The sequence below is a fragment of the Stomoxys calcitrans genome, chromosome 1 (genome assembly GCF_963082655.1).
Source record: "Stomoxys calcitrans chromosome 1, idStoCalc2.1, whole genome shotgun sequence".
NCBI classification, from domain to species: domain Eukaryota; kingdom Metazoa; phylum Arthropoda; class Insecta; order Diptera; family Muscidae; genus Stomoxys; species Stomoxys calcitrans.
In genome coordinates this window covers 257,792,078-257,808,696 of record NC_081552.1, presented here as the reverse complement: position 1 = coordinate 257,808,696, position 16,619 = coordinate 257,792,078, and the positions used below count along the sequence as shown (strand labels likewise).

At 40.2% G+C, this 16,619-nt stretch overlaps 1 protein-coding gene across 1 annotated transcript; it reads left to right on the top strand.

The window, feature by feature from the left end:
• The first annotated feature begins 7,162 nt into the window (after window positions 1-7,162).
• LOC106084441 (UDP-glucuronosyltransferase 2B15) lies at window positions 7,163-15,011 on the top strand. Its single transcript, XM_013248123.2, has 5 exons — window positions 7,163-7,308; window positions 7,376-7,915; window positions 13,774-14,228; window positions 14,294-14,406; window positions 14,469-15,011. The coding sequence occupies exons 1-5, from the start codon at window positions 7,190-7,192 to the stop codon at window positions 14,922-14,924; spliced, it is 1,683 nt and encodes a 560-aa protein (XP_013103577.2). The 5' UTR covers window positions 7,163-7,189; the 3' UTR covers window positions 14,925-15,011.
• Window positions 15,012-16,619: the final 1,608 nt, after the last annotated feature.

The window sequence follows — 16,619 nt, the reverse complement described above, 5'->3', positions numbered from 1 at the left end:
TAAATTTTTAAAATTTAAGAATATGTCACAACAAACATGAAAAAATTATAATAAAAAAAAATCAAAAAAAGTAAGAAAACCAGAATTTTATTCTTCTTTCTTCTACGGAATTAGAAAATATTAAGCAGAGTAGGTAAGGTTTGGTAAGGAGTTTAACCCTTAATTTAAAAAAACGTCAGATCTCGGGAATGCGTGCACCGATTTAAGCGAAATTTTGTATGCCACCTTTTGGTACCCCAAAAACACGAAATTTTTTTAGGTCAAAAATGTGGGGGGGAGGGGGAGCGCCCCATCCCAAAATCCACCCGGACGGGCATGTCTACCGATTGGAACAATATGGGTATCAAATTAAAGGTATTTAAGAGTAGAATACGAACTTAGTATACAAATTCCACCCAAAGTATTCGGGGGGGTCCCCCACCTCCAAAACACCCCCAACATGACTCATTCACCGCTTTGGGCAATATGGGTATCAAATGGAAGGTATCTAAAAGTAGAGTACAAATCTGACATGAAAATGTATTCCTTGGTGTCTGAGGGGCCTCCCCACCCCCAAAATCCCCCTGCAAGGACATGTTTACTAAATGGGACAATATGGGTATCAAACGAAAGGTATTTAAGAGTAGAGTATGAACTTGGTATACAAATTTCGCCCAAAGTGTTCGGGGTGATACAAATCTGACATGAAAATGTATTCCTTGGTGTCTGAGGGGCCTCCCCAGCCCCAAAATCCCCCCGCACGGACATATTTACTAAATGGGACAATGTGGGTATCAAACGAAAGGTATTTAAGAGTAGAGTACGAACTTGGTATACAAACACCCAAAGTGTTCGGGGTGGTCCCCCACCCCCAAAAATTTCCCAACAGGACTCTTTCATCGCTTTGGGCAATATGAGTATTAAATGAAAGGTATTTAAAGGTAGAGTACAAATCTGACATAAACATTTATTATTCCTTGGTGTCCGAGGGCCCTCCCCGTCTGAGACGCCTACTCCCACCCCCCCAAAAAAAAAAAAAAAAAAAAAAACTCCGCTGGGCATATTTACCAATATGGATATCAAATGAAAGATGTTTTGAAGTTGTTTACACATCTGTTATAAGATTTTGGTCCAAGGTGTCTACGGGGCCTAAAACCCCTTAAACGGTCATGAAAGTCCAACGTCATAAAATGTGTATCACATGAAAGGTCTTTGGGAGTTGACTACGAATCTGGTATACATATTTGGGATTGAGTCTGGGACCGGCCCACCCACTAAATACCCTTCAATAGGATGTGTAATTCGAGCGGGATAATATGTGAATTAAAAGAAAGGTCTATGTCAGTAGAGTTCGAATCTAATGGTGATATAAGGATTCAAGAATCTGGGACATGCCGTTCGGCAGGACATGTATATCGCAACAATAAAGAACCGAAATAAATTGTCTTAGGGTCGGAGGGAGCGACCCTCTCCTTCCAATAAAAAAAATTGTCATATAGGACGAGCGAGAATATATTGTACTCGAATGAAAGGATGGGTCAGAGTGCAATCCCCTCCCCCTATCCCACACAAAAATAGAAAAAAAAGATAAACGATATGTAGATAATCCAAACTAAGAAAAATTTATTAGTGTGGATTTGAACGAGACCCGCTGTCCTGAACATCTTTTTAGCCACCTTCACAATGATTGAAATTATAGGGCCAAACAACATTGCACGATGCTGATATTATTTCATGGTCCGCTCCCTAAACTCCTTTCAAACCGGCCATGTTCGCATACTATGGCAATAAATAATAGGTATTTGATAGTAGAAAACGAATTTAATATCCAGTTTTGAGGCCAAGTGTTGGGGGATCGTCTCACCCCATAAACTCCCCCAAATCAATGGCTATTGAGGCTTTGAGAGTTGAGCACAATGCCTAGATACCCCTTACAGTGGACATATTTGTGGATTATGACAATAAGGGGCTCAAATCTGATATCTGTTTTATCGCCCAAGGACTCCTCAGCTAACCTCCCTCTAAAACACATATATATGTACCGACTATAGCAATATTTAGCTCAAATGTGATTTTTGGAAGTAGGCATCCACTTTGATATCCTGGACTTTTTTTAGAACTATTCAAAATTGAGTAGCTGAATTGGGCCATATGAGCTGCCATGGCGAGCACCTTGTCCAGGCCAGCAGATATGGTTAAAAAAATCCACAAAATTGTATTGGTTGACTGTCGATTTGAAGCCCGTGAGCTAGCTGAGTTCACAGACATTTCAAAAAGTGCTGTCCATCGCATATTGACGAAAATTTGTGCGCAAGATAGGTGTCGCGTTTGCTCTTAATATTGGGTTGCCCAAAAAGTAATTGCGGATTTTTCATATAGTCGGCGTTGACAAATTTTTTTCACAGCTTGTGACTCTGTAATTGCATTCTTTCTTCTGTCAGTTATCAGCTGTTACTTTTAGCTTGCTTTAGAAAAAAAGTGTAAAAAAAGTATATTTGATTAAAGCTCATTCTAAGTTTTATTAAAAATGCATTACTTTCCTTTAAAAAATCCGCAATTACTTTTTGGGCAACCCAATACAACAAAAACAGCGCCATGAAGATGTTTCAATCGAGTTTTTGGCGATGTTTCACTAAAAGCGAGTTCCAGAGAGATTATTGATGGATTTAAGATTCCCAGCGATAGATGAGCCAGTGTTATATCTGCTGTATTTCATTCTAGTGCTGGCTAGACAAGCCGTAAAGGGCAAAAATAAAACGCAAAAAAAGTTTTCACTGCAAGTCTGTTTGTTTGCCATGAGGTGGTAAAGCCAATTGCCAAACTGTCATAACAATACGAGCAAAAAGTGCAAATATTTGCAAAATTTACAACTAAAATATGCAAAACATGTGTGGACATAGCAGTCAAATAAAATTTATTAAGATTTGTGCACGCGATTGTTTAAATAATTGGTTTTAATTTTTTTTCCATTCACAATAGATATATTTTTACAAGTGGCTACATTTATTTGTGAAAAACATATCATGGCAATCCTGACAACAGATGTTCTACTTAATTGACCTGGATAGATATCATTTTCATATAAATTGCATTGCACTGCACTATACAGTACTAAAATTAAACACAGCTATCTTTAAATTCTGTTTGAATTGTATTTTCGACTGTGTCATTATCATTGAAGCTCTTTGTTTGGCTTTATGGCATAGTCTAGGTGGAAGAAATATGTGGCATAGTTTTAGGCTCTACGGAGTTAAACACCCCAGCAGTAAAATTCTTGAGTACAATGTGCTTCTAAATGGCCTTAGTTTGTAGGTCTAAGACCTGCTAGGTTAGACTTAAATCATAATGGGGGACATGGAACCCAAGACCTAACCGACCCGGCACGCAGATAGCTCTGAGCACCACACAAGCTGGAACATTGAGGTCCGATCTGTGTGGTGTTAATTGCTATTACAAGAAGCTAAGCTGCGTGCTACCGGGCGCGTTCACAGCTTGCGGATAGTGGAATGATCCATACGAAGTAGCTGCAAAGTCAGCCGCGTACAATCAGCGATGTCGAGCGGAGAGTCTCAGTGAGAGGTCGTGTGGTACCGGCTCTTGCCCAAATACTGATTGCCTATGATGCTCGATGTGACAAGGCGAGTTATTGGCGAGTTTAAATAACCAATGTCCACCTTGTTTCAGTGGCGATCGGTCCTTTGGACCAGAACGAGCTTGCTCAACCATAGGAGCTTGACGAGGATCGCCACCTCCACATGAAAATGTTGTTACAACAACAACAACAACAAAGATCTAACCGGCATTTTTAAGAATGAGATGAGGGGAGAAGTTTTACATGGCATAGTACCTCACAAATGTTGCCACCATTAGGAGGGGAAAAATACCGCTGAAATTTGTTTTCTGATGGTCTCGCCAGGATTCGAACCCAGGCGTTCAGCGTCATAGGCGGACATGCTAAACTTTGTGCTACGGTCGCAAATCGGTCCATGTTTGGTATAGCTGTCATATCAACCGATCTTAGATCTAGACTTCATGAGTCACTAGAGGGCGCAGTTCTCACCCGATTTGGCTGAAATTTTGCATTAGGTAATTTGTTATAAATTCTAGAAACTGTGCTTAGTGTGGTTTAAATCGGTCCATAACCTGATATTGCTGTCATATAAACCGATCTGGGGTCTTGACTTCTTGAGCATCTAGAGAGCGAAATTCTTATCCGATTTGGCTGAAATTTTGCATGAATTGTTTTGTAACGATTTCCAACAATTGTGCTAAGTGTGATTTAAATCGCTCTATACCCTTACATAGCTGTCATATAAACCGCCACTAGAGGGCGCAATTCCGATCTGGGATCTTGACTTCTTGAGCATCTAGAGAGCGCAGTTTTTATCCGATTTGGCTGAAATTGTGCTAAGTATGGTTTAAATCGGTCCATAACCTGATATAGCTGTCATATAAACCGATCTGGAGTCTTGACTTCTTGAGCCTCTAGAAAGCGCAACTCTTATCTGATTTGACTGAAATTTTGCATGAAGTGTTTTGTTATAACTTTCAACAATTGTGCCAAATATGGTTTTAATTGGTTCATAACCTGATATAGCTGCCATATGAACCGATTTGGGATCTTGACTTCTTGAGCCTCTAGAGGTCGCAGTTGCTATCCGATTTGGCTGAAATTTTGCAGGAAGTGTTTTGTTACGATTTCCAACAATTGCGATAAGTATGGTTTAAATCGGTCTATACCCTTATATAGCTGTCATATAATCCGATTTGGGATTTTGACTTCTTGAGCCTCTAGAGGGCGCAATTCCTATCCGATGTGACTGAAATTTTGCTAGAAGTGTTTTGTTATAACTTTCAACAATTGCGCCAAATATGGTATTAATTGGTTCATAACCTGATATAGCTGCCATATAAACCGATTTGGGATCTTGACTCTTTGAGCCTCTAGAGGGCGCAATTCCTATCCGATTTGGCTGAATTTTTGGAAGAAGTGTTTTGTTATGACTTCCAACAGTTTGTGCCAAATATGGTTTTAACTGGTTCATAACCTGATATAGCTGTCATATAAACCGATTTGGGATTTTGACTTCTTGAGCCTCTAGAGGTCGCAATTCCTATCCGATGTGATTGAAATTTAGCTAGAAGTGTTTTGTTATGACTTCCAATAGTTGTGGCAAATATGGTTTTAATTAGTCCATAACCTGATATAGCTGTCATATAAATCGATCTGGAATCTTGACTTCTTGAGCCTCTAGAGGGCGCAATTCCTATCCCATATGGCTAACATTTTGCAAGAAGTGTTTTGTTATAACTTCCAACAATTGTGCCAAATATGGTTTTAATTGGTTCATAACCTGATATAGCTGCCATATAAATCGATTTGTGATCTTGATTCCTTGAGCCTCTAGAGGGCGCAATTCTTATCCGATTTGGTTGAAATTTTGTACAACGACTTCTCTCATGACCTTCAACATAAGTGTCAATTATGGTCTGAATTGGTCTATAGCCTGTTACAGTTCCCATATAAACCGATCTCTCTAGTTTACTTCTTGCGCCTCTAGAGGTCGCAATTATTATCCGATTTGACTGAAATTTTATACAACGACTTCTACTTTGGTCTTCAACTTTCAGTCCGGATCATCGGACCATAAATTGATATAGCTCCAATATCATAGCATTTTTTATACCCACCACCGAAGGATGGGGGTATATTCATTTTGTCATTCCGTTTGCAACACATCGAAATATCCATTTCCGACCCTATCAAGTATATATATTTTTGATCAGCGTAAAAATCTAAGACGATCTAGACATGTCCGTCCGTCTGTCCGTCTGTCTGTTGAAATCACGCTACAGCCTTTAAAAATTGAGATATTGAGCTGAAACTTTGCACAGATTCTTTTTTTGTCCATAAGCAGGTTAAGTTCGAAGATGGCTATATCGGACTATATCTTGATATAGCCCCCATATAGACCGATCGGCCGATTTAGGGTCTTAGGCCCATAAAAGCCACATTTATTATCCGATTTTGCTGAAATTTGGGACAGTGAGTTATGTTAGGCCCTTCGACATCCTCCGTCAATTTGGCTCAGATCGGTCAAGATTTGGATATAGCTGCCATATAGACCGATCCTCCGATTTGGGGTCTTAGGCCCATAAAAGCCACATTTATTATCCGATTTTGCTGAAATTTGGGACAGTGAGTTGTGTTAGGCCATTCGACATCCTCCGTCAATATGGCTCAGATCGGTTCAGATTTGGATATAGCTGCCATATAGACCGACCCTCAAATTTAGGGTCTTAGGCCCATAAAAGCCACATTTATTAGCCGATTTTGCTATGATTTGAGACAGTGAGTTGTGTTAGGCCCTACAACGTCCTTCGTCAATTTGGCTCAGATCGGTTCAGATTTGGATATAGCTGACATATAGACCGATCCTCCGATTTAGGGTCTTAGGCCCATAAAAGCCACATTTATTATCCGATTTTGTTGAAATTTGTGACAGTGCGTTGTCTTAGGCCCTCTGACGTCCTCTGTGAATTTGGCTCAGATCGGTCCAGATTTAGATATAACTGCCATATAGACCGATCCTCCGATTTGGGGTCTTAGGCCCATAAAACACGCATTTATTGTCCGATGTTGCCGAAATTTGGGACAAAGAGTTAAGTTAAGCCCCTCCACATATTTCTGCTATGGGACATAAGTTATGAGTTTTGCACCGGATTTTGACGAAAGGTGGTTTACATATATAGCCGAGGTGGTGGGTATCCAAAGTTCGACCCGGCCGAACTTAACGCCTTTTTACTTGTTTTCTTTTATCATATGTTTGCCTAAAAAGAGATACCGGGAAAAGAACTAGACAAATGCGATCCATGATGGAGGGTACATAAGATTCGGCCCGGCTGAACTTAGCACGATTTTACTTGTTATTATCTGTGCAAGTGAATATTCCCAGAGCACACTCTCTCTCTCTCATTTAATTATTTTCAATTTTGTGAAACGAGTCCTAAGTGTACTAACGAAAACAACGTCACACTTCATTCCAAATGCATTTTTATTATACCCCTTTATTCCCTTATCGACATTACTCATAGCTGTAATGTTGTGAATACGATAAGCTAACACACAATCTTATCGCCTCACATAGAAGTCGGCCAAAGCAGAAAACGCCGGCATTTTATCGTAGCGGAGTGCTTAGTCAGAAACACAATGAGCTGCAAAGTGGTCACAGCACTGGCAATATTCTTTCTAATTATTGGCGCCGAAACATGTCAGGCGAAAAAAATTCTATGTCTCATGGGCATAGGAGCGGGAACAACGGACAAATGGTAAAGCAAAATATCATCGAATGGATTAGCAAAACAATTTGCAATAAAATTTGATTTTACTTGACAGGAATAAGGCCCTTTTGCAAGAATTGGAAAATAGACAACATCAGCTGACCATAGTCACTGCCACCTCATGGACAACGGACGAGGATGTCTTTCCCAATGCCAGATTGGTGCATTTGGAGAAGACTCAAGTCGCTCTAAAGGAACGCTATGAATCCATCACCATTGGGGATCTATTGAAGCAGAGCACCTGGAAGAATATCATTCAATGGTATGACAGGCAAATGGCAACTTGCCGAGCTAATCTGGAGTCCATAGGATTTTCCGAGGCCCTCCATTTGGCGTTGAAGGAAAAAGGAAAATACGATTTGATTATTTATGACATTGCCTATGGAGCGGGTTGTTTATTGCATTTGGCTTATCTCTTTGGCAATACTCCAATAATTGGCATAACAAGTGGCCCATTAAACAGTCAGAGTCTATTCACAGCCCATGAGAGTTTGCTAAATCCGGCATTGGATCCACATATTTTGAGTGATTTCAATGAAGATATGAATTATTGGAAGCGTTGGCATAATACGGCACTATATGCCTTTGATTATTTGTAAGTATGCATGGAGCAGGGGAGCAGGGGCCGTGGGTAGGGGGGGGGAGGTAGAGTAGATAAGGTATGACTATGATTTTTAACGAAATGTTGGTAAATTTTTTCCTAATTTGAACATTATCATCACATTTGGAAATTTTCTGTAAACCCAGCAAAAGATACCTAAAGAGTCCAATGGGGGCTACACTACAACAGATATTAGCCAAATCGTATAAAACTTTGGGTTTCTAGGGGCTTAAGCAGGTTCTGTTTATATAAGCGGTATATATGGTATCCACATGTAGAGCGCCCATTTTGGATATTATAAATGCTCAGGGAAGGATGTGCAGGATTTCTGATTACATGACGAGATATGGTAATTTGGATGGCTGCTTCGAAAGTGGCCCTTTGTCTTCTGATGGAGGTAGTCCACATGAGAACTAAAGTGAGAAATGTCTCAGGGGAGCAGCATTCTGGGTCTTGATTTTCTTTCACTGCGTGTCACTCGATTGACGAGTTCACACTGTCACTAAGCCCTGTGCCATCTGCAGAGGGTGAATAGAAGATATGTAAAGGTTAAACAGTGTGAGAGATAGCACCCACCTTGTGTAACTACCTGTTTCACTCTTCAAGGCTTCGAGTTGTTATGTCCTAAAGTCCACATACAATTGGCGACCACAGAGATTGTGTGCTATATAAAGTCTCAATCTAGGATGAATCGTTGCACGGCTAACAGCATTGGCAGAATGAAATAGGTTAAGAGCCAGAGGAACTTCCTAGGCCACAGCTTGACCTGGTTGGAACCTCATCTAACGGGTATGACAAAGGCGTTCAAAGCAATTGAAGTGCCTTTTTCCCGGGTCAGGATGGGAATATATTGGGTTGCCCAAAAAGTAATTGCGGATGTTTTAAAAGAAAGTAAATGCATTTGTAATACAACTTAGAATGAACTTTAATCAAATATACTTCTTTTACACTTTTTTTTCTAAAGCAAGCTAAAAGTAACAGCTGATAACTGACAGAAGAAAGAATGCAATTACAGAGTCACAAGCTGTGAAAAAATTTGTCAACGCCGACTATATAAAAAATCCGTAATTACTTTTTGGGCAACCCAATACTTTACACATTTGTCGAGTGCGTCTCCCTCCTTATGCCGCCTTCTTTTGTAATCAATCAGCGAAGGCCGTTGCCGTTGTCTAGCGTTCGAAGCCATCAATACAAATTCCAACAGATGCACAGAATCATGTGTACCACGGAAGTAGTGTAATTGTCACAGAAAAAAGTCTGTCATTATACAAAAATACATGCATTGAGAAAAAAATACAGCTAATAGACATAGGAGGCCAACGTAGCGCAGGGGTTAGCATGTCCGCCTATGACGCTGAACGGCTGGGTTCGAATTCTGGCAAGACCATCAGAAAAAAAAAAAATTTTTCTGCGGTGATTTTCCCCTCCTAATGCTGGCAACATTCGTAAGGTACAATGCCATGTAAAACTTCTCTTCAATGAAGTGTCGCACTGCGTTCGAACTCGGCTATAAAAAGGAGGCCCCTTATCATTGAGCTTAAACTTGAATCGGACTGCGCTCATTGATATGTGAGAAGTTTGCCGCTGTTCCATAGTGGAATGTTCATGGGCAAAATTTGCAATCTGCAATAGGCAGGGTTGTCGAGCGTGGCTAATGTGGTAATTTTATCATAGATGCATGTTCGCAATTAATACGATTTAAATACAACATACCAACGAACGACCCTTGAAGCCATCACACCTAATATGGTTGAAAAGTCTTCTAACCAAAGACGAAATGCGTCCCATAGTGGTTGGTGTGTGTTGTTATCTTTTTCCATTTGCAATCTCCGATCATTCAGCTCGTCTCGAAAGAGAAATAAACAAAAAATTATAAAATTTTATGATCTTCGCCCAAACAGGCAAAAAAACTTGAAAATGGTGAAAAATTGTATCTGGTGATTATCCACAACATCTTCGTTGTCCTCGTGTCTACAACCATGTCACCACATTCATATTCTACGCCATGTCCGGGTGCATATTCTTCCTGCGCGGTAGTTGTTCAGCGAATATCGTCACCAATTTTTCTCATTCTCCAGCATTCTCTGGATGTTTTCTGTTCCAGGCGAAAACTCGCCAATTGCTGTTTCCAATTCCCTGTGTGTTCCACATCGTCTTCAACTTCTAGCTGCTCATAGATGAACTTGCTAGCAGATCATTTGCCCATTCTTTGTAGGTATTTCCGAAAGTAGCTATGGCCTGTCAAATTCTGTGTAATGTTATAGTGGACGTTATGGTGCTTCCTATTTGTCTACATGTGTAAATCGGGGATAAGTCGCAGCATCCACCTGCCTCGACTCTCACTCGTCCAACTTTGTGGGCATTTCTCGATAGTTCCTTCTTGTAAGACTCGAGTATGATCCGTTTGAATCTCACCCTCTTCTGTTTTGGTTTTACACCTAGCAGTGTAGAGTCTGAAGCGCTTCATGGCATGTAAGTCTATCAGAATCATTCCGGCTATTACAAGGGCTACGGGCTCTGTCACTGTCCAAAAGATGATATGACCTTAGAGACTCCATTCCTTGTACCGATTTAGAGTCCAAGGCCCATAAAAGCCACATTTATTATCCGATTTCGGTGAAATTCGGGACGGTGAGTTATGTTAAACCCCTTCTGCAATATGGCACAGATCGATCCAGATTTGGCTATAGCTGGCATATAGACCGATCTTTTAAGGTTTTGGGCCCATAAAATGAGCATTTTTGTCCGATGTCGACGAAATATGGGGCAGTGAGCTGAAAGCAGATCGTTCCAGATTTGTTTATAGCTGTCATATAGACCTATCTCTCGATTTTAGGTCTTGCGCCCATAAAAGGCGCATTTATTGTCCATTGTCGCCGAAATCTGATACAGTGACCTGAGTGGGGCCCTTCGACATCCTTCTTCAATTTGGGTCAGATCGGTCTAGTTTTAGATATAGGCGCCCATAAAAGGCGCATTTATTGTCCGATGTCGCCGAAATTTAGGACAGTGAGTTCTGTTAGGCCCTTCGACATCCTTCTTCAATTTGGCTCAGATCGGTTAAGATTTGGATATAGCTGGCATATAGACCGATCTTTCGATTTAAGGTTTTGGGTCCATAGAAGGCGCATATATTGTCCGATGTCGCCGAAATTTGGGACAGTTAGTTAAGTTAAGCCCCTCGAAATTCTTCTGCAATATGGCACAGATCGGTCCAGAATTGGCTATAGCTGGCATATAGACCGATCTCTCGATTTAAGGTTTTGGGCCCATAAAAGGCGCATTTATTGTGCAATGTTGCCGAAATTTAAGACATTGAGTTGTGTTAGGCTCTTCGACATCCTTCTTCAATTTAGCTCAGATCGGTCCAGATTTGGATATAGCTGCCATATAGACCGATATCTCGATTTAAGGTCTTGGGCCCATAAAAGGCGCATTTATAGTCCAATTCTGCCAAAATTTGGAACAGTGAGTTGTGTTAGGCCCTTCGACATCTTTCTGTACTTTGGCCCAGATCGGTCCAGATTTGGATATAGCTGTCATGTAGACTGATCTGTCGATTTAAGGTGTTGGACCCATAAAAGGACCATTTATTGTCCTATGTGGCCGAAATTTGGGACAGTGAGTAAAGTTAAGTCCTCGACATTCTTCTTCAATTTGGCTCAGATCGGTAGTGATGTGCCATATAGATAGCTGCCATATAGATCGATCTCTCGATTCAAGGTCTTGGGCCCATAAAAGGCGCATTTATTGTCCGATGTCGCCGAAATTTGGTACATTAAGTTAAATTAAGCTGCTCGATACACTCCTGCAATATGGCACAGATCGGTCCAGATTTGGATATAGCTGCCATATATACCGATCTCTCGATTTAAGATCTTGGGCCCATAAAAGGCGCATTTATTGTCCGATGTCGCCGAAATTTGGGACAGTGAGTTAAGTTAAGCTGCTCGACACATTACTGCAATACGGCACAGATCGGTCCAGATTTGGATATAGCTGCCGTACAGACCGATCTCTCGATTTAAGGTCTTGGGCCCATAAAAGGCATATTTATTGTCCGATTTCGCCGAAATTTGGAACAGTGAGTTGTGTTAAGCTCTTCGACATCCTTCTTTAATTTAGCTCAGATCGGTCCAGATTTGGATATAGCTGCCATATAGACCAATCTCTCGATTTAAGGTCTTGGGCCCATAAAAGGCGCATTTATAGTCCGATTCTGCCAAAATTTGGGACAGTGAGTTATGTTAAGCTGCTCGACACATTCCTGCAATATGGCACAGATCGGTCCGGAATTGGCTATAGCTGGCATATAGACCGATCTTTCGTTTTAAGGTTTTGGGCCCATAAAAGGCGCATTTATTGTGCAATGTCGCCGAAATTTAAGACATTGAGTTGAGTAGGGCCATTCGACATCCCTCTTCAATTTGGCGCTGATCGGTCCAGATTTGCATATAGCTGTCATATAGACCGATATCTCGATTTAAAGTTTTGAGCCCATAAAAGGCGCATTTATTGTCCGATTTCGCCGAAATTTGGGACAGTGAGTTAAGTTAAGTCCCTCGACATACTTCTTCAATTTGGGACAGATCGGTTTAGATTTGGATATAGCTGCCATATGGACCGATCTCTCGATTTAGGGTCTTGCACCCATAAAAGGCGCATTTATAGCCCGATTCTGCCAAAATTTGGGACAGTGGGTTAAGTTAAGTCCCTCGACATACTTCTTCAATTTGGGACAGATCGGTCCAGATTTGGATATAGCTGCCATACAGACCGATCTCTCGATTTAGAGTTTTGAGCCCATAAAAGGCGCATTTATTGTCCGACATCGCCGAAATTTGGGACAGTGAGTTGTGGTAGGCCCTTCGAAATTTGTCTGCAACTTGGCCCAAATCGGTCCAGATTTGGATATAGCTGCCATATTGATCGATATCTCTATTTAAAGTCTTGGCCCCATAAAAGGCGCATTTTTAATACGATTTCACTGTTAGTTAAGTTAAGCCGCTCGACATTGGACTCATAAAAGGCGCATTTATAGTCCGATTCTGCCAAAATTATGACAGTTAGTAAAATTAAGCCCCTCGACATACTTCTGCAGTATGGCACAGATCGGTCCAGATTTGGATATAGCTGCCATATATACCGATCTCTCGATTTAAGGTTTTGGCCCCATAAGAGGCCCATTTTTAATCCGATTTCACTGAAATTTGACACAGTGACTTATGCAAGGCTTTTCGACATCCGTATCGTATATGGTTCAAATCGGTTAATTTTTAGATATAGCTTGAACAATGACTTGTACTTGCAAATATTTGTTCCATATCGGTACATGGGGCATAAGGTATGCATTTGTCACTGGATTTTGACGAAAGGTGGCTTACATATATACCCGAGGTGGTGGGTATCCAAAGTTCGGCCCGGCCGAGCTTGACGCTTTTTACTTGTTTTTCGATTCATGTGTTTGTGTATTATAGTGATAGATTTTTTGTCCACCCAACTACAGTGGCTTCCATGGTATACAGATGTTTCTGAGCATCTTAGGCTTAGAACGCTAGACAACGGCAGCGACTCTAATTTTTGTGCCAAGTGCTTCGATTCGAATCCTGGCCGGGTTCAGTCGCATTTATTATTCAAGTTTTTTCCGCTTTTAAGGCAAAGATTATTGTATTATTCTCATTTTATTGAAATTTTCATTTCAATATAAAAAATACGTTGAATAAAATAAATAACGAGTTTCTGAAAAGGACCGCCACAAAAATATTTTCAAAATGCCCTCAAGTGCCTTTTTAATTTTGCCTTAAATCGATATGGTAATAAATGTTTGACTTTTAAAATTGTTTACATTTCAGATACCAAAAATGGGTACTCAAACCAGTCATTGAAGGCCTATGGGCCAAAAACATGCATGCCAAAAACATATTCACTCCAAATGATTTCAAGGAACTCATGCCACGTTTCCAAGTCGTTTTGGCCAATCACCATCCATCTCTGCATTCCCTGCAATCTTTGCCAGCGAATGTTGTGGCAGTACCAGGTTTACATATTCAAGAAACTTCCAAAACTTCTTTGAGTTCTGAAATTCTAAAATTCATTGAAAGTGGTATAGCTGAAGCAATTTTGGTAGAATTGCAGGAAGACATCGTTGGCTTGGAGAATATAATCAAATTTTTTGAAGCTCTAAAATCTTTTCCCCAAACCAGAATTATTTGGGCTAATCAAGGCCAGGCAAATAGCAAAAAGTTACAAAAAAATCAACCACAAAATTTAATGGTGACCGCCAGTGATCAAACTCCACAAATATTGGGTAACATGGAAACATAACTTCACCATACTGCAATATGCAATAGGGAAATTTGCTTTTTTTTACAGCTCATCCCAAAGTGAAATGTTCTGTGATATCATCGAATCTTGTGGATATTCAGGAGTCCCTGTATCATGGAGTAGTGCCATTAACCATTACCACAAAACCTGAACAGAGATATGTAAGACACCGATTAAGGGACTATTGTTACCAAGATATCTAACATCTCTTTCATTATTTCAGATCGCTCAACGCCTTTTGGAAAGAAATCTTGGCCTGAACATTGAATTGACCTCCTTCGAGGAAGTGGATGTTATTCGTCAAAATCTCAAAAACTGTTTAAAGGAAACATCTTTGAGCAAAAACGTTCATCAGTTTGAACGATCCATGAAGGAGCAACAAAATCCTTCTATGGCCACTGCCACCTGGTGGGTGGAACATATACTTCAAAATCCCAAGGCCAATGATCATCTGTGGACTTCCCGCAAAGATAGCTCAAATTTTCTAGTCATACGTTCGCTCGATATTATTGTGGTAATACAGATCTTCTTGGTGTTATGTGTCATCAACTCGGTTATGGTAATGCGGCAAACCATTGCGAATTTCAAAGAAATGGGCAAAAAATCAAAAAAGAAGATTCAAGGTGGCAAAATAGAAAGTCTGAAAAAATTAAAAAAATCCAAATCGAAGACATCTTAGTTGTGATAGGCCAGGTGTTTATTTTTTGCAAAATATCTTTATTATGGACTGAGAATAAATTATTAAGTATTAAATGCCATAAAAGAACATTTGTCAATTTTTAATCCATATATTAATTACACCGGAGGAACGTAGGTGAATTCAAAGGCTTTCGAAATAAATTTGATCAACACAACTTTAGCCAATGCAGACATGAAAGAATTTTTTTTTGTTTAACAAAGTCAAAAGATAAGGGAAATTAACTGTTGCCTACCGACATTTACTATCAATTTGTTTGCGATAGGAAGGAGAATATTTTTAATGTATTTTAATATGATTTTTATACCCTACACCATAGGATGGGGGTATACTAATTTCGTCATTCTGTTTGTAACATCTCGAAATATGCGTCTGAGATGATCTAGCCATGTCCGTCCGTCTGTCCGTCTGTCGAAAGCGGACGTCCGTCTGTCGAAAGCACGCTAACTTTCGAAGGAGTAAAGATAGCCTCTTGAAATTTTGCTAAAATATTAATGTAGGTCAGTTGGGATTGAGCCTCTAGAGGGCGCAATTCTCGTCCGATTTGGCTGCAATTTTGCACCAACTGTGCTAAATATGGTTCAAATCGGTTCATAACCTGATAGAGCTGCCATATAAATCGATCTGGGATCTTGACTTCTTGAGCCTCTAGAGGGTGTTTTGTTATGACTTCCAAAAACTGTGATGAGTATGGCGCAAATCGGTACATAACCTGATAGAGCTGCCATATAAACCGATCTGGGATCTTGACTTCTTAAGCCTCTAGAGGGCGCAATTCTCATCCGATTTGACTGAAATTTTGCATGTAGTGTTTTGATATCACTTCCACCAACTGTGCTAAATATGGTTCATATCGGTTCATATACTTGATATAGCTGTCATATAAACCGATCTGGGATCTTGACTTCTTGAGCCTCTAGAGGGCGCAATTCTCATCCGAATTGGCTGAAATTTTGCATGAGGTGTTTTGTTATGACTTTCAATAACTGCACTAAGTACGGCACAAATCGGTCCATAACCTGATATAGCTGTCATATAAACCGATCTGGGATCTTGACTTCTTGAGCCTCTAGAGGGCGTAATTCTCATCCGATTTGGCAGAAATTTTGTACAACGGCTTCTCTCATGAACTTCAACATATGTGTCAAATATGGTCCGAATCGGTCTATAGCCTGATACAGCTACCATATAAACCGATCTCCCTATTTTACTTCTTGAGCCCCTTAAGGGCGCAATTTTTATTCGAATTGGCTGAAATTGAATACACAACGACTTCTACTATGGTCTCCAACATTCATTTCAATTATGGTTCAAATCAGACGATAACTTGATGTTATTGCTCCAATATCATATGAATTCTTTTTTTTTAGCATTTCTATGCCTATAAAGAGATACCGGGAAAAGAACTCGATAAATGCGATCCATGGTGGAAGGTATATAAGATTCGGCCAGGCCAAATTTAACACGCTTTTACTTTTTTCATGAATATAGTTGTCATGAATGCGGCATATAGAGCAACCCTGCAATCAGTAGCAGATAAAGAAGAGGTATCGGGAGAAAAGAAGAGAGATGAAACGTCTATTCCATAGACTGAAAAAGGAAATGGAATGGCGTGAGTGTGAGCGAAGATGTTAGACGCGAAAGCTGGGCAATGACAAAGGAAATGTTCCATCCTCC